This window comes from Frieseomelitta varia, unplaced genomic scaffold, assembly GCF_011392965.1.
Source record: "Frieseomelitta varia isolate USP_RPSP 00005682 unplaced genomic scaffold, Fvar_1.2 scaffold_805, whole genome shotgun sequence".
Taxonomy (NCBI): Eukaryota; Metazoa; Arthropoda; class Insecta; order Hymenoptera; family Apidae; genus Frieseomelitta; species Frieseomelitta varia.
Window position 1 is genome coordinate 292671 of NW_025110596.1, and position 26362 is coordinate 319032.

General features: G+C 43.4%; 1 protein-coding gene across 2 annotated transcripts in view; it reads right to left on the reverse strand.

Moving 5' to 3' along the window:
• The window catches only part of LOC122536168, a 210390-nt gene extending 184719 nt beyond the window's left edge, over positions 1–25671 (reverse strand). Inside the window, exons 1-2 of one of the 2 annotated variants that reach the window (XM_043668315.1) lie at positions 24770–25671; positions 7170–10977 (exon numbers count right to left, since the gene is read on the reverse strand). In XM_043668315.1, the coding sequence (XP_043524250.1) occupies positions 7170–10931 (3762 nt within the window). In that variant the 5' untranslated portion in view covers positions 10932–10977; positions 24770–25671. The remainder of the gene's footprint in view (positions 1–7169; positions 10978–24769) is intronic. The other variant, XM_043668314.1, reaches the window with a different exon arrangement.
• Between the last annotated feature and the right edge of the window lie 691 nt (positions 25672–26362).

Consider the following 26362-nt stretch of genomic DNA (forward strand, 5'->3'; position numbering starts at 1 on the left):
CTCTCGCTCTTCGGCGATTTATTATTACGCACGAACGATGATAAGGGAGCGTCCAACGAGGAACAATTCGCTCGCCTGTCGGAATTTTTCGAAGAGTAATTTTTAATTTAACGGCCGCGAGAGTTTCTGGCTTTTGTACACCGCTCGTTTCGCTGAATCTTTCAAAAGGTTTCTGGAAGCTTCACGTTAATGCGTCACAAGAGCATTTGGTATCAAATTGTTACGCTGTTCGGACTCGTTCGGCATGTTTTAATAAATACCGTGTCGCTTGTTTGAAAGCTCGTTCCGCGTATTAACGCTTCAATTATTTTATTTCGCTGGCTGGGGGAGGACGAGACGCGCTAGATTCAAGTGCAGAGAGAAGACTAGTTTCGCGCAAGAGAATAACGGTGCCCGGTTTTTCCTTCGTTTTTTCCCCCGACTCACTCCTCTTCTCCGTCATTCAAAATACGATACGCGGTATCTTCGCTGCGCGGATACGAGAGGAAGAAATAAAGGGCGATGAATTCTGTGAGAGATTAAAGGGGGTTCCGGTGAAAATATAAATTTCATAATAGAACGTTTTATCGGGCCGGTTCGGTCGAGTAATTTTAATTTCCCCCGACTGCCGCTGGATCATTCTGTTACGAACGGGACATTTTCTGTCCCGTGAAATGTTTTCCAGTTTTCGGTCACCGGTAATTTATGGCAAACTTCGCGTGGCATGTCAAATCTCTGGGAAACCTTCGAAAGAGTTCGACAAGCGAATTGAATATTTTTCGTGGGACAAGCGAGAAATTACGTAGTCGACAACCGATGAACGGATCTACGTGTATAACGTGAGAGGCTCGACTACTTTCCACACCTGTTTCTCCTTTCACCGAAGAACGCGCCACACACCATCCTCAACCGTGAATTCTTTCACGCTTCGTCGCCGTTCGACGATTCGCCTACGAATGCCGAGCCGACTCGCGATATTTGCGCCTCGCGTTAGCACTCACGTTCGCGTAAAATTAGACACGACCGTGGCAAACGATCCCAGATAAGTCAGATGAGTAATTTTCGCGGGCTCGGTCGACTTACAATCAACTTGAAACTATCTCGTCGAAAATCCATCGCGAACAAACACTGGGAGAACCGTACCGATCTCGATCGAACGTTCTGTGTTGGCGTAAGAGTGTCGAACAATCCCGAGCGCTGAGTCGTGATTTAGTCTGTAAGTTTCTTGTTAATATAAAAATTATCTTCTTAGTAATATAAAAATATTAATATAATTATTAATACATAATATTAATAATTATATTAATGTTATATAATAATATAATTATTAAAATTATAAAAATATATAATATTAATAATTATATTAATACTATATAATATATTAATTATTATATACGTATATTCTAATAATAGCTAATAATAAACTATTAATATAATTATTAGTTTCTTATTAATATAAAAATTAATATTAAATATAAATGTATTAAAATAATTAAATGTAATGAAATTTCACTAGATATTAATTTTATATTTAATATTGAAAATAAAATTACAATATTAGAGAATTTACGGCATTAAAGTATAAAAAAGATGTATATTTTACGAAATTAAAAAATTTAACTCATTTAAAATCTCTAAAAATGTACCGTATTATATCTATAAAATTTCTAACAAAAATTGTGAAAAATTGGTCATTCTGATCACTTTGATAATTCTAGTGTATCAACAAGATCTCAATTAATCAACAGAGAGTAAGTTAACACAACCTCTTAGAAAAACACATATAGTAAGATATTTTCTATAGTGAGCGAAGTTCGTTTGAAACTTCCTGTTAACGATATTTACCCCGCGAAATACGAAATTACTTTTTACTCAATCCAATAATATCGAAGTGGAATTTATCGCAATGCGATTCAGACAGGGCATTTGTGTACGGTTCAGTGCAATTATAGTTGTATAACCATAAAATCTAATTACTGAATATCTATTTAGTCGGACGCGGCTGTACGACCACGCGATCAATTAGCGTTTTCACTACGACATAATCGTACTGCCCGTGGTTTTTATAACCGGCCATCCCCCGTGATCAATTAACTTGTACCGGGAATATACGTATGTACGTGCAGTTGCATACATAATTTCGGGGCGATGCATCAAAATCAGGCGAAGATTAATCGAGAAGCACACTGTCAGAGACAGCAGATGCGCGTAGCACATGCCCGATCGATAGCTCGTAGATCGATTTGCGATTCGTGGCAATTAACAAGTCGTGAGATAGCTTCCTCGGACACGAAACGAACGAATCAGTGACTCGTTCCTGCGAACATCAGTCTGGTAAGGGCGCGTGCACGAACTTACAAAAATATCGACGATTCGTCCGAAGCGAAAGAACTTTGCTCTGGAGCGTGTGTTGCTCGCGAGCTGGTTTCGTCGGCTAGATTTTCGAGGAAAAGATAGCTAGAAACAAACAATACGGGACAAGCTTCACAGGACACTGCGATCCTGCTTCTATCACCATCAGCTGTTCGATAAAGCGAAATTTTTGCAAGAGAAACAATTGCGTGGAACCTCTGTTGAACATTCTCGAGCGCTGAGTCACAGTCTGATCGATATTTCTTTTGCATATTTTTTTGACAATTTTCGAAAATATGTTTACTAGATCAAGAACTAGGTTAACTCTAATTTGCATCCGTAAGCGGAATATCCGTAAGCAGATGGCGATCGTCACCTATTACTATTCCGCGATCGGCGATCTTCATTTATATGTCAGTCGAACGCCGCTGATGTCTCAACGTAGTAGCATAAGTAGAGTCGTGATTCGATGTTATTGGATTGAGTAAAAAGTCGTGACGAAATGGGTTAAGGTGGTTTTTTAATATTATCGAAGACACTTTCAACGTGCGTTCTAGAAACGTCTGAAACGGTCAGGCTAACGATATATTGGTGAAGAAGTATCGCTATCAGTATTATAATTAGTATATATTGTCTTCGAGTGATGTCCATCTTTCAATCGTGTACCTTTTGTTTTTTCACTCTCTTTTTCTAAGTTTTAAACTCTCTTGTTTTTCTGCTCGCTTGTTCTAAGTGATATAAGATGGCAGACGCACGAGTTTCTCTTTACAATAAATTCTGTGTTTCTAAAATCACAACGCATAATTTTAAAAATCCAAAACCACAATAAGACGAGTTAGTCAATTAAGAAACCGACTCGTCGTCGTTGAATAAAATAGTCTCCATGATCAAGTGAAATATATCATATCGCGATTCGACAAGATACTACTGCTACCAAGTTAAATTTTCACTTTTGTACACCCAACGAGTCAAACTCGATTTGTACGAATAACACATAAAATCGAGTGCCGATACAAAGAGTCTTCCTTTCTTCTCTTCGAACAAAAATACGAAACTCGCGATTAATCCGGCGAACATCGACCAGTTCATTTGCCGATCACACGTTCGAAACTAGCACGTGTACCTATGTACGTGCACCTGGAGTTAATTAATTAACTAACTCCAGGTAATAAACGCAACGGTACGCAAATATTTTTTCGCGCTGTAAAATCCCCTGGGCGTTCATTTGGGCAACCGCGATATTATCGATGCCAAGGTTTTTCCATTTAATTAACAGGAACGTAGTTAGTGTAATTCTCAAGTGAAAGAAGTGATAATTTTTATAGCTCCGCGGTTATGGTGTTTACAGTAAACTATTGTTAAACATTTGTTATCCACAAGTGATTACAACTAAATAAAGATAAAATTCAAGACACTTCCTCTAATACTAGCACGTCACTGATCGCACCTCTCCTCAACATCTTCTTTTGTTTTTCCACTCATTCTCACACAAAACAAACAATCCACACTATCGGTATTTCAGGGTCCCCCAATTGCACCAACAAGAAGATGGGTCGGCATTAGTGTCTACGAGGAATTGTCACCGCGATCTAGACTCGCGAACGTAGCAGATACCGCGAGGGAATCACAGCAGAATTAATCGAGTCATAATTCGTAAGAGGGGGTTGCTCGCGCGTGTATCGTCGTCTAGCCGCGGACAATGCAGCTGCATTCTGGGGTCCGCAGATATGCATAGCTGGACGTAGCCAGCCAGCCAGGCCTCTCATCGATATGTAAGCGTGTGCGCGTACGTGCAGAAATGCATACGGCACGTCGCCTCGTCGTCGTGCGTGCACAAACGTACCCGCGTGTGCGTCCATGTTCTAGCCAGCCGCGCCTCCTCGATCACGGATATTTACGAGCAAACGGTCACACTCGACCTAATCCACGGTTCGAGTATGACGGGCAGCCCCGTCCGGTTTACGCACGCCGCGATATATATTTTCTCGCGAATTCGCCCCCTGCGACACGCCTCTCTCTCTCTCTCCCCCCCTGACGCGATACCACAATGATGCGTCGGCACCATTTATCGTCAATTCTCAGCCCATTACTCCCTAGCCACCTCGTCGTCATTCGATTTGCCAAATCGCTGTTTCTCTGTCTCCTGAAATTTCCACCCCCGCCACTCTCTACCCTTTCCAAAGAAACCGGCGGGATTTTCGATCGACCTGTTATTTGTTTAGAGGGATACTTCTAGAGGGAGACAGACAGGTTCTGTAGCGACCTCTACTTTGAAGTATTTAGATCAACGATATCTATGTTCATTGAATCGTCCCGTCGAGATGTGTATTTAATATAAACAATAGAATATTTGAAAATTGCTAAAAAGTAATTTTATTATCACCGTGGAAATGTTTACAGAAACTTATATATATTGTAACCATAGTAGAAATTCTTCAATCGTTATTTAACTTTCATTATTTAATCTTCATTAAATTATTAGTAATTGTATATTTTGTTATATTGATAATATTTTTATATAAACAACTGAAATTAATTACGGAGTTATCATTTATTTGTAGTATTGTGATATGTAGTATTTAAATTATCATCATAATTACTACAGTTCTGATACTAATCGCGTCATCTGTGATTGATAAGTAGAGCTATGTACATATATTGATTAAGGTCGAACGCTCCTCGCGAGCTTCTTTTGTTATGCCGATTCCGGAACGAACGTTGTAAGAACATGGTGCAATATACAGTTATCGTCCAAACTATACCGTTTCTTTTACCTAAAATTCATCTCGAACGAAGGACACGCAAAGACACTCGAGAGCGAAGAAATCTTACACGTGGATGCGAGACGATTGTCTGCACTACGCGACCATAAGCTCCGTTTCTTCGTTGCGGCGATACACGCGCTTTCAATTACTGTTTTCAGACCGGCGTACCGAAGGATTCTTGAATTCTCGCTGCCTCGATTTACCGCATTGTCCGTGAATTCTCCGCCTGCTCGCGAACAATGGGGGAAAGAAGGCGTTAAATGTAATTTTCAACCGGAGAGGCGCGAAATTACGACTGACGAAAATGAGAAATCAGCTACCAGTAATGGCTCTGAGCAGAGTCCTTTGAAACGGACCGATAAAAGAACACGAGGGCGTTTTATCGGACGTCTGGCAACGACGGCTCAGACAGTTAATTGAGCTCGCGAATGCACGCGAAACCTGCGCTCCCTCGTTGCTTATATACCGTCAACGTCCTGAAAAATCTCTTATTAATCTGTCCCATTAACGCCTGCCGCCTCGAATGCTGCCTTAATGCACCGTGAAATCCGCGATTCGTTACTGGCTTGCTAAAATTTCAACGGACCCCGCGGACAGAGAGAGAGAGAGAGAAAGACGAAACCGTGCACGAGGTCACGAGTCATCTCGCGCGAGGGAGCACTGTGTCAAAAGGTTGAGGATTTCGTCCGATTCGCGCCGGGTGAAAACGATTTACAACGTCGGGCCAGCGCTTCGTTCGCTGAATAGAGTCGAGGGAAAATTAATTTGCAGCGTCTTTGAGAGCAGGTAGCCGACTAGAGAAGGTGGAGAAAGAAAAGAAGCAGCACGAAGCGGCCGAAAGTCCTCGTCAAGGTTCCTGAGCCTCGCGCGTTCCCTCCGAGAGACGTACTAGCACGCGTGCTACAATTTATTGCATCTTTCTCGCGCGTTAAAGCGAGTACGCTGAACCGCATACCTAATGCACGGTTCCCAGCCCGGTTGAATCATAAATCCTACCCTTCCACCTTCGTCTATGCGCCACCAGTTTCTTACTCGGCGGTGTCTCGTGTCTCTCGTGATCTCGCGCATCTTGAAGAGTAACCACGAGCAACGACTTTCACGGACGCGTGCTTCACGTTATTCTCAGTTAGTCTCGCTTCTTTTCGTCACGCGACGCCGACGTGATTGTGTATTCCCTTCGATGAATTATTTTTTCAGCGACGAGTTAACGCAAGCTGACAGCGTTCGTGGAGCGAGCGTTTCGCGTAATCAGAGAAACAGAGAGAGAGAGAGAGAGAGAGAGAGAGAGAAAGAGAGGGCGAGTAGCTTCCATTAGGTGGCAGTTGGCCAACTGTGACGCGGTCTGTTTACACCAGTTGGTGAAAATCGCTGCGGGGCGAGATTCGTGAAGTTCGAAATCGACGTTGCAACGGCGAGATTACATCGGTCAGGCAGTCGGCGTAAATGGAAAACTGTAGCGAAACGAAACAGCACCGGGGGCACGAGAAACGAGCGAAAGAGGCTTTGCCCCCGCCCGGTAAATGACCGTTCCGTGTACACACGCGGATCGAGATAAAGAGCAAATCGAACGTATCTCGGTTAATACCGACTTGTAATTATTGGAAAGAACCGCTGACTCGGCGCGCGGGACACAACGGTGTACAATTCGATGCGAAACGATAAATGTAATTATTGGCTTGCTGTCAACCGTATCTTTCCAACCGGAGCTTATCTCGGATCGAATTGAAACGACCCGGTTCACGCTAGCCGAAGCGATCGCGATAGTCGCGACAAAACTTTCCCTCCGTTCGTGCCCGTGAAACATCGTTGATTCGCGAAAATCCACGACCTTCCGCGACTGGAACCGATTAAGATCCCGAGATCGATACAGAGTCAATCGCGTAACGTGTAAGTATCGCATATAAACGCCAGCCAGGAATAAAATTCGTTTTTTTTTTTTTACCGTGTCTCGCGTCTCAAGGTGTAATTTACTACTGTCGCGTTGAAAACGCACCTTGATCGCGATAAGAAAAAAAATGGTCCAAGGTGCGAAACAATCGAACCAAGAAAGAAACTGATAAATAAATCACTCACCGCTTTCGCCGATTCGTAGTCTCCTTTCCTGAGCAGTTCCATCAGCCTTTGCCGCTCCATCTCCTCCTTCGTCACGTACACTTTGCTCTCCTTAAACCTGGCGTTTCGCACGTTCTCGTAATTGTCGCACAGAACGTTGTGGAAAACGATCGGTCTCTGTTGGCCCGCGGCGTGCTCGATGATTTTGCCGAACGAGTCGCCGAGTCCGGGGCTACGCTCCGCCGTGTCTTTCGGTAAATCCTGCTTGAATTGAAGATTCTTCACCAGCACTTCGTTCACCACCGACCCGTCTATCTCACGCGAGTTGGTCCGTTCCCCTTTCTCGGCCTCCCATTTCTCCGGTTTCTGGCTAGGCTCTTGCCGAAGGTGGGACCCCGCCTCCATTGTCTGCCCGGGCATCTCGTTCGATCGAAAACGCGCGTCCTCGGCCTTGAACTTTGCCGCCTGCCTTTCACTCTCCAGCTCGTCCAGGGGGATAGTGGCGGTCGATAGATTGCTGTTCTCCCGCGTGTGACACGATTGGCCTCTGTCGACGACCAAATTCCCGGAATCCGGATAGGGGATCTCCAGGTCGTCGTCGTCGACGATCGCGATCGGCTCGGTGACCTCCCGTTTCTCCTCCTGCTCGCTGCAACACTCTGACGAGCCAGTCGCGGTCGATCGAGATTGCAGGCTCGTCGTCTTGATGCCCTGAGGGAAGCCGGACGAGCGAAACGTGACGAACGTCCGGGCAGGTTCGTTCTGCTGCTGGTCTCGCTTCGTGCACGTCGCCGCCGCTTCTTTTTTCTTCTCCGCGGAAGGTGGAGCAGATGGAGGAGGAGGAGGAGGAGGACCTCTCGATCTACCGTTCGGCAGGCATTGCTGAATTTTCAGGCACTGACTCAATCCGATCTCCGGGTATCTACAAACGGATGCCTCGCTCTTCTGATCGTCTTCCTCGATAGTCTCCAGGTGTTCGTACCGCAACTCGCCGACCCGTTCGTAAACCTCTGTTTCTTTTTCTTCTTCCTTTTCCTCCTCCTCCCCCTCTTCCTCTTCCTCCTCCTCCTCCCCCTCTTCCTCTTCCTCCTCCTCCTCCTCCTCCTCCTCTTCTTCTTCTTCTTCTTCTTCTTCTTCTTCCTGCTCCTCTTCCTCTGGCTGCTTTTCGTTTCGCTTGTCGAGTATAACCGCTTCTTTGGGTGGCGACTTGAGATCGAATCGACCGCCAGTTCCACCTTCGCCGTAAGCAGAGACCTGCAAAGCAGGTCGCAGAATCGATTGGAGGTCATCCACGTGAATCACCTGAGGCTGCAGGCTACGCTCGTAAATCTTCTCCACGTGATTCGGCGAGGAATAGTGCGATCTGCACGGAGACCTTTCCAATGGTTGAACGCCGTTGTTGCCCGCCGTCGATCTCGACTTTGCCGAGTTTTGCTCGTTCAGCAGCTGCAACGCCGCGTACACGCGACTGTTGTTCGGCTTGAAGGTGGACTGAGTCGGCGAACCGATCGGCGAATTCATGCCGCGGTTGTCATGCTTCGCGGAGTCCTGATCCCTTCTCGGTAGAACCGGTGGCTTTCTAGTTTCCGACGGCGCGATGCCGCCTTGGAGATTCCTCGGAGGTTTCGTGACGCGGGATTCCTGCTGACCTTGAAGACACCGGACACGCGCGCCAACGGCACCGTAAACAGTTTCTTGCCTCGTCTGATCCATTTTGTTGTCTCTCTTGTTGTCTCTCTCGCGAATGTACCTAGATTCGGCCGATTCGCTGGTCGTAATCCTCAGGACATCTCGCGTAGGCCGATCCACGATTCTCGAGAACTCCGCCGCCGATTTACAAGTGGCATCGGCTGGTTTATCATCGGCTCGCGGTGAATCGCTCGTGAGAGCCGGGCGCCTACTTTCTCCGTCCTTATTTGGCGAGATCGGCTCGCCTTGGTCACCAAGGTTGCTCGGGCCCTTCGAGACGACGTTGCTCCCCTCACAGGCCCCTCTCGCTCTCTGGCCTGTCTCTTCCTTAACGAGCGCTCTCGTCGTTGCGCCAGCCGTGCTTTGATCGTGATTCTGAGATCGCTTGAACGACGCTTTCCTGCAGGGGATAACCGACAGTGTGCCGCTGCTCGTCGTCACCACGCTCGTGCCCGTGCCAGTCGTTACGGTGGAAACACCGGTAGCTACGCCGATTACTCCAGATATCCTGCCATGATCCGACTCGTTTCTCGTCTTTGCCAAATTCGTCAGCCTGCTGTCGCCAGCGTTTCTCACGCGACAGTTCCTCTCCGCCTGATGATGCTGCGACGAATCTCCTCCGACTATATCCGCCTGACTCGCCACGTTGCTAGGTTCCAACCGTCTCGATCTGAAGCTGGAGCTCAGAGGTCCCCTCTGGGGAATTCGCGAGCCGGTCGAGGGGCTGATATCTCTCGACCTACCGATCGCGGTGTTCGACGCGCTGAAGCCGTAATCTTGCTGCTTGCCTCTGTTCTTCGAAGCGAGATACTCTTTGTAGGTGCCTCTGCTGGTATTCACGCCGACGTTTACCTTGTCCACCAGCTTGCGTTCCGTCTGCTTCTTGTCCGCGCGGCTGAGGTCGTCGTAGCTCGACGACGTCCCGTTCAACTTCTCCCCTCTTCCTTCGTCTATCGATCTGGACCTCGAGTCTTGGCGGTACCTCCTCTGGCTCTTCTGATCGGCGCTGCTGTTCGACCTGGTCAACGGTTTCTCCCGAGTCGGAGCAGGGAAGTTCTGGCTCTGCGTCTGATTCAGCCACTCGTCCACCCTCTTTTGAACTTCTCCCTTGCGAAGCAACACCTCCGGGACTCTGATCCGGCTGTTGTCGACGGTGACAGCCGCGGCCGGTGAAACGCAAGACGAGGAGGAATTGTCCGGCTCGGTCGGCGACGGTGGCAGAACGTGTCTGACTCCTGATTCCTTCTGCCTCTCGCGGGACCGCTGTCTCACTTGGGTCTGCTGGTTCACTTTCAGAACTGGTTGAGGTTTCTCCCGGCTCGGCGGCGAACACTTGGGCTGCATCCTCGCGGCGGCCGCCAACACCCGCGACTTCTCTTGCTGCTGTTTCTTCTGCTGATCCATCATGACAGCCTCGAAGTTCGACACGCTGATGCTGCCGACGTCGCTCAGGTCCGACGATCTCCTGTAATCGAGATCCTCGTACTCGTCCAAGATGTTGTTTACCGATTGCGTGTCGATCGAGCTGATGCTCTTCGACTTGTTCCTCACTACGCTCTCGTCGCTGCTCGAGTAACCGTGCTGCGAGTAACTCTGCTGTTGCTGTTGCTGTTGCTGTTGCTGTTGCTGCTGCCGGTCGCCGCTCGCCTGTCGTTTCCCTCGATCCCTCTGATGCGTCTGATGCTTCAGCACCGCGTTCTCGTAGCGTTGCAGCGGGTGCTCGAAACCCGTTTCCAGCACCGTCTCGTTTTTGTTCCGCCTCGGTGCCGGCGATTGCTTGATCTGTCTGTGCTGAGCCTGAGACTCCCTCTGGGCAAACGTCGCGGCGCCCTTTTGCAGCATCGAGACGTTGCGATGCTCGCCCTCTTGACCGATCTTCGAATGCTGAACTATCGAGCGGAATGTGGTGAAACTCTGCACGTTCCTCGGACACGGGCTCGGACCGGTCGCTTCTTTCGTCAGCTCCCTCCGCGTGACGTTCGATCGTCTCTCCGCGCGGCGATGCTCGACACCGCTCGATACCGCGCCATCCTCGTCGGCGAACGGAATGTTGCCGCCACCGGTTAGAGTCTTTAATATTATTTCATCGTTCATCTTTCACCGTGGGATCACGTGCTCGCATTTTCGTGAATTCTTCTTCCTGTAACAAGCGTCAGCGTCAAGTCAGCGATAGGTACCGATAATAAAGTATTAAACATTCTTTCCCTCGCTCCGAATCACAGTCTAGTCTGTGTTTTCTTTGCACGTTCTTTCGACTCTTTCTTTCAAGACTTGAAGAGCATCCATGTAGTGTTCTTTGGAAACGACGCTTCAGTTTCACCAGCGGAACAATTAAAAGGACTCGGGTAAGTTCGAATGCGATTGGCTAGCCATTTAGAAGCTCGAGAATTTTCACCAAGTAATCGTCGACGTAAAGAATTTACAAAGTTTTCAACAAGCAGAGATCTCCATCTCCATGACAGTGAATAAAATTGAGGCGACGAGACTAGTCTACAGTCTACTGCTATAAAATTAAAATCTCATTTCGAAATGCTCAGAAATATCGAGCAATACGTACAATGAAAATTCAAAAAAAAGATTAAATTAAGTGGTGTCGAAATTTGAAGCGAAATTCCATCGTGAAGTTCCATCGGAGGGAGTGTTCAAGAGTTGTTCTCTGAAAATTTGATGCCACGACGGTACGCGGACACGCTTCCGCAAAACGGTTCTTCCATCGGCTTCCGGTTAAGCAGCGACCGCACGTTCCACCAATGGCAAAGTATCCGGTAGTTGACCGATATCCGGCCGGAATTAATTCGGTTTTCGGGCCCGGGACGCATTAGATATTGTAATGGCCGGCCACGTGCTCGTGCGTCGAATCGTTAAAGACCATAACGGCCTATTGGAATTCAATGTGCCCGACCGACCGTTTCCACGGTGAATATTGACTAACAAGAAGTGTATTTACGCCCGTCGCGCACATTTATACACGTATATACACGCGCCATCGCGACAGATTAGATTCACCTTGCGAACTCGGAAACGTTTGCGAGAAATTTATGAGCATTCGTTTCGGATCTCGGCGCATGTCCGTCTCGATCAGAAAGCAGAAATTTCCCCGCTGCTGGAATGCTGTACAAATTAATTTCTAATTATCGTCTAATTAACTACGTACGCTCCGATTGGCCAAACTCGTTTCTCCCTAAATTACCGGTTTGTTTAACCAGCGATGGATTTGTGTAAAGCTGGAAGCGTTATCGCCTATCGATCGTCGTTCTACAAATTGACCGGGCAATTACAGACGAGCGAATTCAATGTTTCGTGTGTTTACAACGAGAAGAGACGATATGTCACGACGGAATGTCGCTAAAGTCAGAAAAATTTCAACATCGGAACGTACCGTGGATTATCGCGCGCCACGGCAGAGGTGAGTTTCGATTCACGTGGCGAGGGAATACGATCGCGGGCGTAGCGTAAATTGAATTAAACCGACGGTCCCGTCAAACGTAAGTACGTACGTACGTACGTACGTACGTACGTACTTCTAACCGTTCTAACATTTCCCACACGGCCTCGCCTCAAGGATCTCCCGGTCGGAGTTCTACTTTTAGATCTGTTCGTCGAGATATCGGCCGTGGGCCACCGCGACGCGAGATTCGAGCGAGTAAGAGTGGAGATTCGCCTGTGGCCTCGTTCGTTCTCTCTCTTTCTTTGAAATTGACCCACAATTAAGACGTCGTCGGCCGCTCGTGCTTCTCTCTCTCTCTCTCTCTCTCTCTCTCTCTCTTCTTTTTTTCTTCACTCTCAGGGTCGCTAAACGACCAACAAAAGTATCTCTTCCGAAGACAATGACGTTCGTCGACACAATGCTCGGACCTGGTAAATAAAGGGACGAAAAAACGGAAAAGAGAGGAGAGAGAGAGAGAGAGAGAGAGGAGGTTCCTCAGTAATTATCATCTCGAAAAAGTACATACCAGCGCGGCACTGTGAATGACGGCGTTCCATCGACGTCGACGGAACGCGCCACGGCAAAAACCTATTTTTCAGATGCACTGACCCGGATCTTGAATCCACCTCCAGAACCGTTACCGCGATCGCGTTACCGCCGCTGTCCGTGCGCCCGAGCACTCAGCGATCCCTCTGATATCGTTCGTTGTTAATTATTAACGAAATAGCTCTCTTTCGTCTGGATCGCTCCGGAATCGTGCGCGTCCAATCCGATTGGCCCACTTGCGGTAAATTATTGTACGTTCGAGCGAAATCGAGAAAAAGTGCCGATTCCGGTGCCAAGACGCCGGTGATTAACGGGACAGAGAACTCGAGCGGCTGCGATTTGAAGAGATGATTATCTCGCTGGACAAGTGGAAACGTTCATTTGTCTCTGGAGCATCAGTCTTTTCGAACTTCGTTGGCCAAACAAAAATTTGTCCAGCGCCGTACATAGTTTGTATATTTTTTTTATCGATGTTTAACTATGTTATTTATGAGGATTGATATTATTTTAATATATACTTCGCTGTAAGTATATATTAAAATAATATATACTTACAGTGAAACAGTATACCTACGTTAGGGTTAGGTTTGGGTTAGGTTTAGTTCGATGTATACCTATGTTATTTGTGAGGATTGATATTATTTTAATATATACTTCACTGTAAGTATATATTATTTTAATATACATTAAATATATTATTATTATTATATAATATATTATTTTAATATATACTTACAGTGAAACAGTATACCTATTTAAGAGTTAGGTTTAGGTTAGGTATAGTTCGATGTATACCTATGTTATTTATGAGGATATTAAAACAATATATACTTACAGTGAAACAGTAGAATCGATTGGAAAAGTATATTTATATTAATTGAAAAAGTGTGAAAATTTTTAACGAGAACAATGAGCTTGTTTTTTAAATAACAATAACAATGACGTTTCAGTGAACAAAAGTAAATTTTATTCGGCGTCACTGTCGCTACTGCAATTCAAAACGATCAACCTTTTCTCTTCAATTGGCACAGTTACCCTCATCGTTAATGTGAATTTTTTCGAATGATTTATCTTTTGCCAAGTGTTCACAAATTTGCTGACATATTCGCTGCAACATTTCTTTAAATCTCGTTGAAATTTCAATAATCGTTGAACGTTTGAATCAATGTCTACAGCGTGCCTACTGGTAAATCGCGTAAATCGATATCGCGCATGAATAGTTTAGTTGTAATTTACCGCGTAAAAAAAGTGCCGCGTAAAGTGGAGGGCCAGGCGTAATTAGTTCAAGGAAAGAGAGAAACAAGAAGTCGCAAGTGGATGACATGTGGCCCGGTCAATTCAGGCCCGTCGAATCAGTGTAATTTGGGTCTCAATTGAAGCCTATAACTGAAACTGGACCGGATCTCGATCCGGATCAAAGTCAGCTCGGACTTGACAAGATCGTTGGGCCGTTCGACTGGTTACTATCGAAAGAAAAAAGCTTCCGCCTAAGTAAAAAGCCAAAAAAAAAAAGAAAAAAAGGAAAACTCGAGGATTTCTGGTCGCGGCAACTTTCCTTGGCACACATTCGCATGAATTTCACATCGGCCGAATGTGAAATCAAACTAGACGATCTCTAACAAAGCTTCATCACGCTGGCAACGTACATTTTTATCGCTGTTAAAACCGATATTCGTAAAATGGAAATATCTGTACTGCTCTGCACGTCCAACGAGAAAAATTTGAAAATAATGAATTTTTTTTTACGGTGTAAATTCAAGATTCTATTTTATTCGTAATTTCCGTTCTTGAATATGTAGCTTTCGTAAACAAATGTTCAAGAAAATTTATTAACTTTACTTGGAAAAATTTATTAAAAAAACAATTTTTTTATATATTGTTTGAACAAAATGATATACATTAAATTCATCGTTAAGAAAAACACTAATTTCATCAATTTACACGAAAAAATTTGGTCTTAATCTTCAATAATTTCCGAGATATTTAACAAGATGTGTTCCCTCAACTTTGAGAGTAGTTTTCACGCCTTCAACATCGACGATTGCCGATAAAAAGAAAATAGTACGGGTCAAATATTTTTTTCTTAAAACTACACTCATGCCAAATTTCATCAAAATCGATGATTCACACTCAGGTATGTTCCCTTGTGAGTGTGAAAATTCGATTGGATTTTTAACACGTTCGGGGCGTAGAAAAAGAAAAAAAGAAATTCCTAATTGACCGATTCGATTTCTACGTCGAAATACCACACACGAACGATTCCAGTGTCTCGAGTGGTAATCGTATCGAATGGTTCGTATCGAATCGACGAGGACTCGAAGACGACGAACGAGTGACGAGCACGATTCAGAGGGACCACACACGACTCGATGCCTCGCGTTCTCTTTTGCGTGTGTCCCGATCGCTGGAACGATCGCTCGTGAGCGAATACTAATTACACGCGTGGTCGATGCGTTTTCTTTGCATCCGAAGAGCGGGACGGCCGATCTTTAGACTCGTTGTCGATCCGACTGATGCGACACTCTGCGTTATTATTAAATTAATAAATTTTCGTCAATTTCTCAGCTAATACTTGATTTCATTGTATTTAATTGTATTAATATATTTATATTATATATTATTAATATTAATAATATTTATATTATTTATATATTATATATTATATACTAATATTATTTATATACTATTAATATTAATAACATTAATAATATTTATATTATTATTTATATATTATTTATTATATACTAATATTATTTATATATTATTAATATTAATTTTTATATTATATTTTATATTTTATTATATATTTTTTACTTAAAATATATTTATTATATTTTATTTTATATTTATAATACATATGTAATATTTAAATAGTTTATATATTTATAGAGAGAGAAAGAGAGAGAGAGAGAGAGCATAATATTGAAAATTTATTATATACTAATATTATTTATATATTATTAATATTAATTTTTATATTATATTTTATATTTTATTATGTATTTTTTATTTAAAATATATTTATTATATTTTATTTTATATTTGTAATACATATGTAATATTTAAATAGTTTATATATTTATAGAGAGAGAGAGAGAGAGAGAGAGAGAGAGAGCATAATACTGAAAATTTATTATATACTAATATTATTTATATATTATTAATATTAATTTTTATATTATATTTTATATTTTATTATATATTTTTTACTTAAAATATATTTATTATATTTTATTTTATATTTATAATACATATATAATATTTAAATAGCTTATATATTTATAGAGAGAGAGAGAAAGAGCATAATATTGAAAATAATAATAAAATTAAAAATTTTAGTAGCGTTGAGTCGCGAACGCAAAGAAAAGTGACGTAAAGAAAAGTGACGAAACGTCCAATTGTTAGAAATTAGTCGCGCATGAGTATCCCAAGATACTTTGACAAATAGGAAGGGACATATAAGCGCAACGGAGAGGATCCACAGAAATAGCTCAGCATTGCAGCAAGCATAAGCTGGTGTTACAATATTTTTACATCTATCAGTTCCAAAGTGGAGGTATTCCTTGTCACGTTCAGATAAATAGTTGCTGTGTAAAGTGTAAAGTGTAATTCTTTAATTAAATACCCTTGCAACGTAACGGCGTAAAGAAGAGAACTACCACCGTGAGAACGTTTCTCGATTTATTCGGTTGCGGACCGGTTTACACACGGGGTGTGAATAAAGACGGCATCGGGGGAAGCGTTTTTCAGGCAGTTGCCACCGCGCTGCTTCACGGTTCTTTAAACAGGCGCTGTTGGACCGGTGCCAATAACAGTGGGACATCTCTACGAGAGAGAACAACGTACGAACGTGCGTACGTATCTCGCCGATTCATCGAAAGACTCGCGTGCCTCTTCAACGGAACGAGGCAGGAATGTGTGAAGAGCGTGCGTGGGTAACTCGACCGTGGCACCGTTTTTTCCTCTCTATTCTTCTTCTTTTTTTTTTTTCTTTTTCAATGGGTTGATAATCGTTGCACGCATCAATCGCGAAAACACACTCGCGAGCGTTGGCTTGGCTCGATGAGAGAGGCTTGTGCGCGATGCTTAAGCCTCCTTTGACCCCTCAATTGATCGCGCGACGAGACCTTTAATCTCGTTTCTGCTTCGCCCTACTCTCTCTCTCTCTCTTTTCTATCGTCTATCGTTTCCCTCCGACAATTCTGAATGAACGTTCCATTCGGCTGTGAAATCTGAATGTATGAAACGCATTACGCGCAAGCTCGATCGCGCCGACGACAGACGAGTCAGATTTGTACACTGCACTCCCATTCTGGAAATTTGACAATAACCGAATAAAAGACACGTTCGATCGCGCTCACTTTTTACACGTTTATAGCGTATATAGCGTTGCGAGAAAGGATTTCTCGCATATAAAAGTATCGGGGCGCGTAAAAGTGAAGCTACGACGAGGACGAAAGAAAGAAAGAAAGAAAAACGACCGCGCGAAGCAGTTGGTGGTTTTGTCGAGCGTGATAAACGAATTTTCGGCACGTCGAACGAGGATGAAGACCTCGCGCGTTTCTGAAAAACCTACAGATTGACTTCGCTGTATCTACCTGATAACGCCGAACCATTAATCTTTCTAACGGATTGATGCTCACCTACATAACGTCAGATAATGTACCTCCTTCATGCTGTTCAATCACACGCGTGCACACACACACGCACACATGTTTCTGCGTACAGGGTGTGTTGCTACGATTCTGCGGAAGGTAAATCAGAAAGTTAAATCAACGTTTGAAGCCCAAAGGATCGTACGAAAATAGGAAGCGAGAGTCTCGTGTAGCGAAATTCCCATTTATCTCACGATCAGATAATCTTGCACGAGGAAGGAATAAGGTCACAGATGGTCACGCGATTGGAGCATTCAGCAATGGGCGACGAAGTGTAAAATAAAGGAGCGGAGAAAGAGAGAAAGAGAAAGAGAGAGAGAGAAAGTACACAGTCTAATTTCGAACGAAACGCGAACGTGGTTGTTCAAAAAGGGCCTTTCGAGGAAACACCCTGTAGATCAATGATGGCGAATTTATGACCCTCAGACACTGACCCACGCAGGCTTTTTAAATGACCCACGCGTTGATTTTTATAAACTTATCATCATATATATATATAAAAGAATTTTAATTATTTTTCGAACCCCTCGTTTCAAAAAATGTTAAGAAAATTACAAGTGTTCGGTTAGAGCTTTAAAGTGAGAAATAAATGCATAATTGTGTTTTATGGAGGATTTACGACTTGGTTATATATATACATATAGGTATTTTAAGTCTTAAATGTTATACGAGTTACTTGTGTCCAAAAAATTTTATATTGCGCTTACGATTAAACAGATGGAATAAACACTAAAAAAACACACTAGATCCTATTCTCAGAATGGGTAGCTTTGCTAGTTCTTTATATAATAAAAGAGAGGACAGACAATAAAAAATATTAAGAAATAAAGTATATATATCTAATGTATATTGCAGGGGTGACTGGGCATGATGTCACCCCTTTTATATCAATTTTTTGACGTCGACATTTAGTTTTTGCTCTTCAGTTGCAAAAGTAAAAGTTGTAAAACAAAAAGGAAACTTTTCAAAGGATTATAAAAGTGAGAACCAAAGAAAAGTAGTTTTTAACCATCCTCCCCTCCCCCTTTCCAAGTGACGCCACGGACTTAGTGACCCACGAGCCAGTACTAAAAAAAAATAATGAACAAAATTTAACCTACTTCTCAAAAAAGGTTCGCCGTCACTGCTGTAGATGCTGGTCGATACGGTTCCGACGATGGATAAGATTACACGTATCAGTGCGATGATGGACATTTTGTCACGACGTAATTAAAACGTATCAGCGTCGTATTATTCTCTTCTTACCCGGAATCACGGGAACGGGAATTCGACGAGCCGCGGCGATTGAAATTTTTCGATTCGAGTACGCGAAACGTTGGCGAAAAGCCACGTTTCGAATATCAATCATTTCCACAAAGAACCGGCGACGTAACCGAGGTATCATTATATCGACGCACGTGATACGGATATTAATGAACAGCAAAAAGAAATCTCGTCCCGAGGATATTAAAAATCGCGGCAGCTGGAAGATGATCAGATGTTTCAATGTTCCCTCTTTAATTACGTTACAGGGTGGAAAGAAAGGTTTGTGACTATCATGGATGAATTCTACACCTTCGACTTGATGAAAAAAAGTTTTCCCTTTTCTCGTTGTATTCTACTCGTCAATTTGCCAAAGAACCATAGGTCACAGTTCTTTTGAAAGATGGCAAAAATATTTTCTTCATCCTTGAATGCGCGTTCGAACAGCGACTTTATGGTTCTGGATTAAGTTTCACTAACATTTGATTTATCACGGTCGCAGCATGCAGTACGAATCTAAATAATCAAATGACAAAACTAACTGTTCACGTTATTCAAAATATAAATATTACATCCACGCGTCCATCATAAAGTCGTTGTTAGGACGCGCGCGTCCGTAGTATGTGAATGATTAAGAAATTTTTTTGCCATTTTAGTTGGACCTATGGTTCCTTGGAAAAGTTATACTTTCGTGATGAATGGAATACAGGGCAACAGAAAAAATTGTTTGACCTTGAAATTCGAGGTCAAAGTCAATTTTCGTGGCAGGTTCTTTACACGTATCTCCATCAAATCAGAGGTGTAGAATTCATCTACGATAACCGCGGGCAAACTTTTCATTCCACACTGTACATCTCGTTACGAAAGTTTCATTATTTTCTTACTACCTTTAATGGAATATTATATCATCTCTGTGTTCGTAGAGGTAATATTAAACGTCGACTAGCTTTGAACTGGACTTAAAATGTCGACTTTATCAGACTGCATGTCAGAGTTATTGCCGTTACAAATACGTGAGCGAAGGAAAAGGAAACTAACGAGTATCGCTTCCTGAGGAGAAGAGCTCAGTTTCTTGGGAAAATCTAGGGAAATAAGTTTCGCCGCGGTTAAAAACGTCCCTTCCTCTCCTCCTTCTCCACGTTCTCGGAAAAAAAAAGATCTTTTCCATTTGAATAGGACGTATCACTTCTGGCGCAGGAATCTGTGCCGTTCGGCCTCTATTCTTCTGGGATGGTATACCCCAGTGGTTCTCGAGAGTATCTTCTGAAAACACTCGATGCCCTTTCACGGAGAGCTCCCTTCCCGCCGCAGCCCTAAGCCGATGGGCTATTCATGGCCCTGACAAGGCTAGCCTTTGAGGTGCATGACCTGTGCAGCAACTGCATCGAGCGAGCCACGCATAGAAATGCCCCGTGAAACGATCGCTATTTCTGTTCGCATTGCGTGCACCCTTTGATCGTTCCTTGCCTATTTATCATACGACGCGCGATTACACTGTAACACGTTGGTACCTACGATTAAAAAGAAGGATTCTGTTTTCCTTTGAAAGTGTGTGCCGTCCTCCCCTTCTTCCCTCTGGCGATTAAATTTCGCGACACCCCGACCGTGGCCACCTCGCTCTATTAAGCCCCCTCTTTTCTCCATTAATCGTTAATGGCTTGCGAAGCTTGAAAGTAGCGGATCGCTTCACGGTCGCTGATCCTTGGCGCTTGGCTCGTGCCTGACGTTGTAAGTCAACCGTGGCTGCTCGTAAATATTTATTGCCTGCTCTTTTTCTTTTTTTTTTTTCTTTTTTTTTTTTTTTTTTTCTATCTTCTCGACGTAACGGGACGCACACGAATTTCCGCATCCGAGCGACGAACAAGAAATTTTCACAAAAATTTTCTTTTCAAACTCTCGACATCTTCTTTCGGGAACACCGTTTGCGACTTTTTTTTTACTTTGACCGAAGGTTCTCGCCACGTGGGGCCTGATTCGTGGCCCGCAGATGTGGTCCCCGGGGGCCACTGCTTTCCCTTTCTCCGTCTGCTCCCGTTCCATTTCTCTCCGTTTACCAAAGGCCGTTTAACAAAGAAGAAGCGTGTCGTTTTTTTCTCTGCAAATAAACCACGTAGCCGCTTCTGACAGGACAATGTGCGTTGCCAAGTCGCGCGAGATACCTCCGCGACGCGAGATGAAGCTGCAGACCGTACACTTACGACTTATTTATATCGCTGTTGCTCGAAGTTTGGACCAGAAGAAAAAGAGATTCGAGGAACCACGTTCGAAACCAACGATGACCCTCGGATTCACGACAGATGTTTAAAGCGTAAAACGTCGAAAGCGTTTCCATCACGCGCCCAACGTGTAATCCCTATTTTCGCGACTCTACTTTCATCCGATTCACACAGATTCGTTCGAGAAAGATATTACACACAGCTCACGAGTTTCTCAACGATCGAGGGAATCGTCAGTCCGACAGAGAGAACCTATTATAATCGATCAGAGTTCATTGACACGTCCCCTGGGGCTCTCCCGATTCGCCATCTGGCTGATCGAAAAAAATTCAATTTCGTCGAAATTAAGGAGTGAAACGAAGTTGGACGTGCGTGTCGAGTCTCTCGCTGGATTCTCCTTCGTACAACTGTTAACGTTAACGAAGGCGTTGATTCCACGATATCGGAGACGATGGACGTTCGCGGAGAACGATTCTACGATCCTCGATTTCTTCAGCGCTGCTGCTGCTTGTCTTTGCTGCTCGCTTTCGTACAGGGTGGAAAGAAAAGTTTGTCCGTGGCTATCATGCGTCGATTTGATGGAAATGCATGTAAAGAATCTACCGCAAAATTGACCTTGACCTGAAATTTTAACATCAAACTCTCTTCTTTTTTCTTTTGCATTGTATTCTACTCATCACGAAGGTAAAACTTTCCCAAGGAATCTAGTAATTTTCTTGAAAACTGGTAAAAAAGTTTCTCAAAGAATCACGAGTGCGTTCTAACAGCGACTTTATGGTTCTAGACGCGTGGATGACTATTTTACGCGAGTTTCGTAAGTTTCGCTGAGACTTGATTTACCATAGTTGCAGCATCAGTGTGAGTCTAAATAATCAAATGATAAAACTAACTGTTAACGTTATTCGAAATATAAATATCACATCTACGCGTCTAGAATCATAAAGTCGCTGTTAGAACGCACACGTCCAGTATTAAATGAATTAAGAAACATATCTGTTATTTTTCAAAGCAACTATTAGGTCGAACCTACGGTCCTTTCGTGGTGAGTAGAACACAATGCAAAAAAAAAAAGAGAAAAATTTTGAAATTCAAGGTCAAGTGTTTCCATCAGTTCGATAGAATTCATCTATGATAGCACAAACTTTTCTTTCCACCCTGTACCGGATACGCTCGTTACAAGAGGCAACTCTCTCTCTTTTCGAAGCAAGCCGCGCTGCAAGTGCATTCACACGAAGATAACCAACACGAGAGAGAGCGCGGTCATTCTCGTCCGGCATTGTCCGGCTCATTCGGTGACTGATAATCGCGGGCAATATACGTATATGAATCGGCCCGTGGTGAATGTTTGTCAAGCTTTATCGTACGTACGGCCACGCACGCCGCGCCGTAGCGCCTCGGCCGTTCGTTAACTCGTGGCTCCCGTTTCATCCAATAATTTCGCGTCGATCGCGTTAATTTTTCCCCAGGCCAACAATCGCCGGTCGCGGTGATTCAAATTTTATTTATCGAGCCGATGAAACTGAACACCTCGCTGATTTGCCCTTCGGAAACAACGCACAAGCGTGTTAACTCCTTAAGCGTTTACGTCGATTATACTCGTCAGAAAGAAAAATTCGTTTCTGCTATTTGTTGTGAAATTTAGGTAAAAAAAATTATATATATATATTTGTAATTTTAGCACATTTTAGAATATCTCGAGGGAACAAAACAAACAAAGAAAATAGGGAAAGTTCAGAGAAATCACAATGTAAAAACAAATTAATTCTAATCATTTTAATTTTACAAATATTTGATTTCCTTCTTCTTTTTATGTTTGAAAATTGATGAAAATTTTAGTTTCTTTTCTCTACATTTTCTTTGATCTTTCAATGGTTTTTTTTTTATGGAATAATTTTCAAAAAAAAGTGTCAAGTAGCATCAATAAAATTAAAAATTTTTCAAAGAAACAGCAAAAAAATTTAAAATTTAACTTAATCTCGCGTATTCAAACGTATTTACTGTATTTTCGTCGAGTGCACTCGTTATCGCCTAGAAATAATTAAAATCACCTTCGAAGGAAACGAACTCGCGACTGTCAAAATCGAAGCTTCAATTCAATTGAAATGAGAGCAAGTTGATCGTCGTGTGATATTTCTTTTCTTTTTCACAAAGTTTTTTGTTTTTTACCAATTTAAATCATCTACGATTTTTCATTATCACGGGTACAGTTATGCTCTTCGCTGTACGTCCAAACGAATTTATCGAGGCGATCGCGGATACATAAAATCGTTGAGGATCCAACAGGAAGGGACTTGGCGCGACTTATACCCGTACGGATGATCGAGACGAAAGAGAACCGAGAGCGACCGCCGCGATAACTCATCACCGCGCCCATGAAACTCTCTTTGTTCGCGTTTTGCGCGGTAACCAGCCTCGCGATCGTACGAGCGTAGTAGCACACCCACGCTCGCCCCCGTCACTCGATCTTCGTATCAAGCTGAAGAGTGGAGGGAGGAGGGATCCTCTCGGCGTAGGTTTCTGTGAATGATACCGTAGAACGGCCGTGGAATCGTCGAGAACGGAGCAGGCCGCCTCTATCTTCAATTACGGCGACACAGCTGATTATTGCCAATATATATCAACGAGCTGACAATTAACTCGGAACGCGCAAGATACTTTACTATCCGCGAATATTCTCGAGATACATATCCGCCAGTATATCCTATCCATTTCGAGGAAAATCGCGCCAACTTTCTCAAAAAGTACAAGAAGAGTATAAAGTATAAGAGTATAAAGTTTTCGATCCTGTGCCCTAGTGTCAACCATTGTTTTCTCTTATATGGATTGGCTGTGTAGAATCCACTTTTCGTCTTCGGTAACAATTTTCAGTCGAAGAGAAGGATCTCTGCTTAACCTACATGCCTGAAAGTGCACTGCAGGCAGATGGTTACACGTTGAATTTTGTTTCCAACTCGAAAGTGGACAGACACCCACGTTCCTTCTCTTTGCACCTTGTTCTGTTGTTCTGAACATCGTTGCATCGTGGATCACGAAGTTTTAAGCATCGTGGCTAATTCCTGAGTGGTTTGTATGAGAGCTGACAACAGATTCTCATCAAGCTCAACAGGTCTTCCAGATTTTACACTCGAAATGATTGAAATCACTGTTCTTAAATATTTCGAAACCAAACGCTCGCGTGTTCCGGTATCCAAGATAAACAGCATTAATGGCACTATTGTGCTTCCGAGACTCATGAAGCATCAAATGTCCAATGTATGGAATTCATCCACACTTTCATTCTTAGATGGTTCACTCAAATTTAACAGTAAGCACACTAATATATTTACGATATATTTACTTAGAATATAAATTATGTTAAATTATTGTTACTGGATGGCAATGTTTGTTAAATTTAAAAAAAAAAGGACGTTGCCTGTGGATACCCGTATATAAAGATACTAAATAAACTGATATACTAATATACTAAATAAACTAATATATAAACTAAAATAATAAGTTAAATATAATATAATAATAAATATTATATATAATAATATAATATATTTATATATATATATATAATAAAATATATAAAAATATTATATATTATATATGTTATATATTATAATAATATATAAGTAATATATAAACTAAAATAATAAACTATATAAACCTAATACCAAAAAAAAAAAAAAAAAGAAAGAAAAAGGAAACAAAGCAAAGAATCGGGGCAAGATCGGGTTGCGACGCCTTGGAATTAGAAGGCGATCCAAAGGGGGCGCGTAAATCACGGGTGGCGAATCTACTTTCCGGCCAGGAGCGCTATCGCGAGCATGTGTAAATGCGGGCGTGTAATGTATAACGTACCTTAGTGCGACGCACCCGCTGGGATCCGGATCTCTCTTCTGCTGACTACTCCCGGTAATCGAGTGCGGCCACGTTATCCTGGCAATTTCTGGCTGCGCTGGCACAGCGTAATTTCGTCGCAGCCGGCATTAACCGGCGGAGCGCGTTGCCAACAGCCACTCGATGCTCCGTGCCATCGATGATTCCTGATTGCGCGCCGAATGGGACTCGCTATCGGTCCAGCGTCGCCGGAGCGCGTCCGTTGATTTGTGACAACGAGTATGTATCTGCCGCGCGACACGGTCCCGAGAGAGTAGCGCGCGATCAGAGTGAAACAACTCGTAGAATATCGAGGCAAGAAATACGTATATATCGAAGATAGACTTCTTTAGCGAAGAAACTTTCCGAGAGGAACAAACGTCGCACTATCACTCGGCTAACACACTGTCGATTCCAACTCCACGCACTCGTTGTTGTTCACAGAATCGCAAGAGAATTCTTTTGGCTCCAGATCTCCCGAGAGAGAATGATTCAACCTGTGGATAAAAATTCTTCACACTACTTTCGCAACCACAATCGATCTTTCTCTCTCTGTTTTCAGCAAGAACCGCTGTGTTATTTATCGGCCTGCCATCCAGAATCCTGTCTTTTCGCCGCCGGGCGAGTCGATCGTGTGATTCAACGTTCTCACGTGTAACGATCACCATTTCCCTTTATCTGTACGAAAGAGCCATGGTTGAAATATCAGTTAACGTGTCTTGCGACTCTTCTAATTTTCATTCGACCGATCAATTCGCCGTGAGTTCGTCGAACGTTTCACCCGGGCTTCTAATTGCGAAGCCGACTCGCTATCAGCTCGACGAACCGACTGACAGCTCAAACACTGTTATCAGCCGCGCGCGCGCGCGCGAGAGAAACGAAACAGTGCGCGCGGACTATCGCTTCGGCTCGCCTTCTGTAAAATTAACGTCGTCGAATATTAATCACTGGTTTCGCGAACGTCCCAGGCTTCCGGCTTTCGCGCGTCGTTTCCACGGACAAACCTACGACGATCGACGCGCTATCGTCGACTGTCGCGACTGGCTCGAGATCGGGGCAAGGATCAGGCAATTCGTTACGGACGAGTTGCAGCCAGGAAGAGGATCGTGCAGAAGAACGATATAATTGATCGATACGAAGCTACTTACTACGGTACTTGTCACGACCTAACGAGGAGTGGATCATTCTTTTTCTAGATAAGAACGAAGGAGTAGCTCGTTTGGAGGTATCAAGGGCCAATAAAATTGATGGTAACAAGCGGAAAGGCGGAGGAGGCGGCGGAAATTTTGACAGCGTCGCGACAAGAAAAAAAAAAAAAAAGGGAAAAAGACTGTAAACGGGAGCTGGGAACGAGGTTAAGCTCGAGGGAGACAATGAATTTTGGATTACGTCGCGGCGTTGTTAAGGGACGACGAAGAGATTAAACAAGCTTAAGAAACGGCAGACGAGCCGGATACCCTTCTTAAGAAATTACCCAAGAAAGATCTCGTAAACGGGGGGAGGGTTCAGAGCCGTGATCTTAAGGGCATTAAAATAATTGTCTGCTACGGCGAGCTCCGGCATATTTCACTTGGT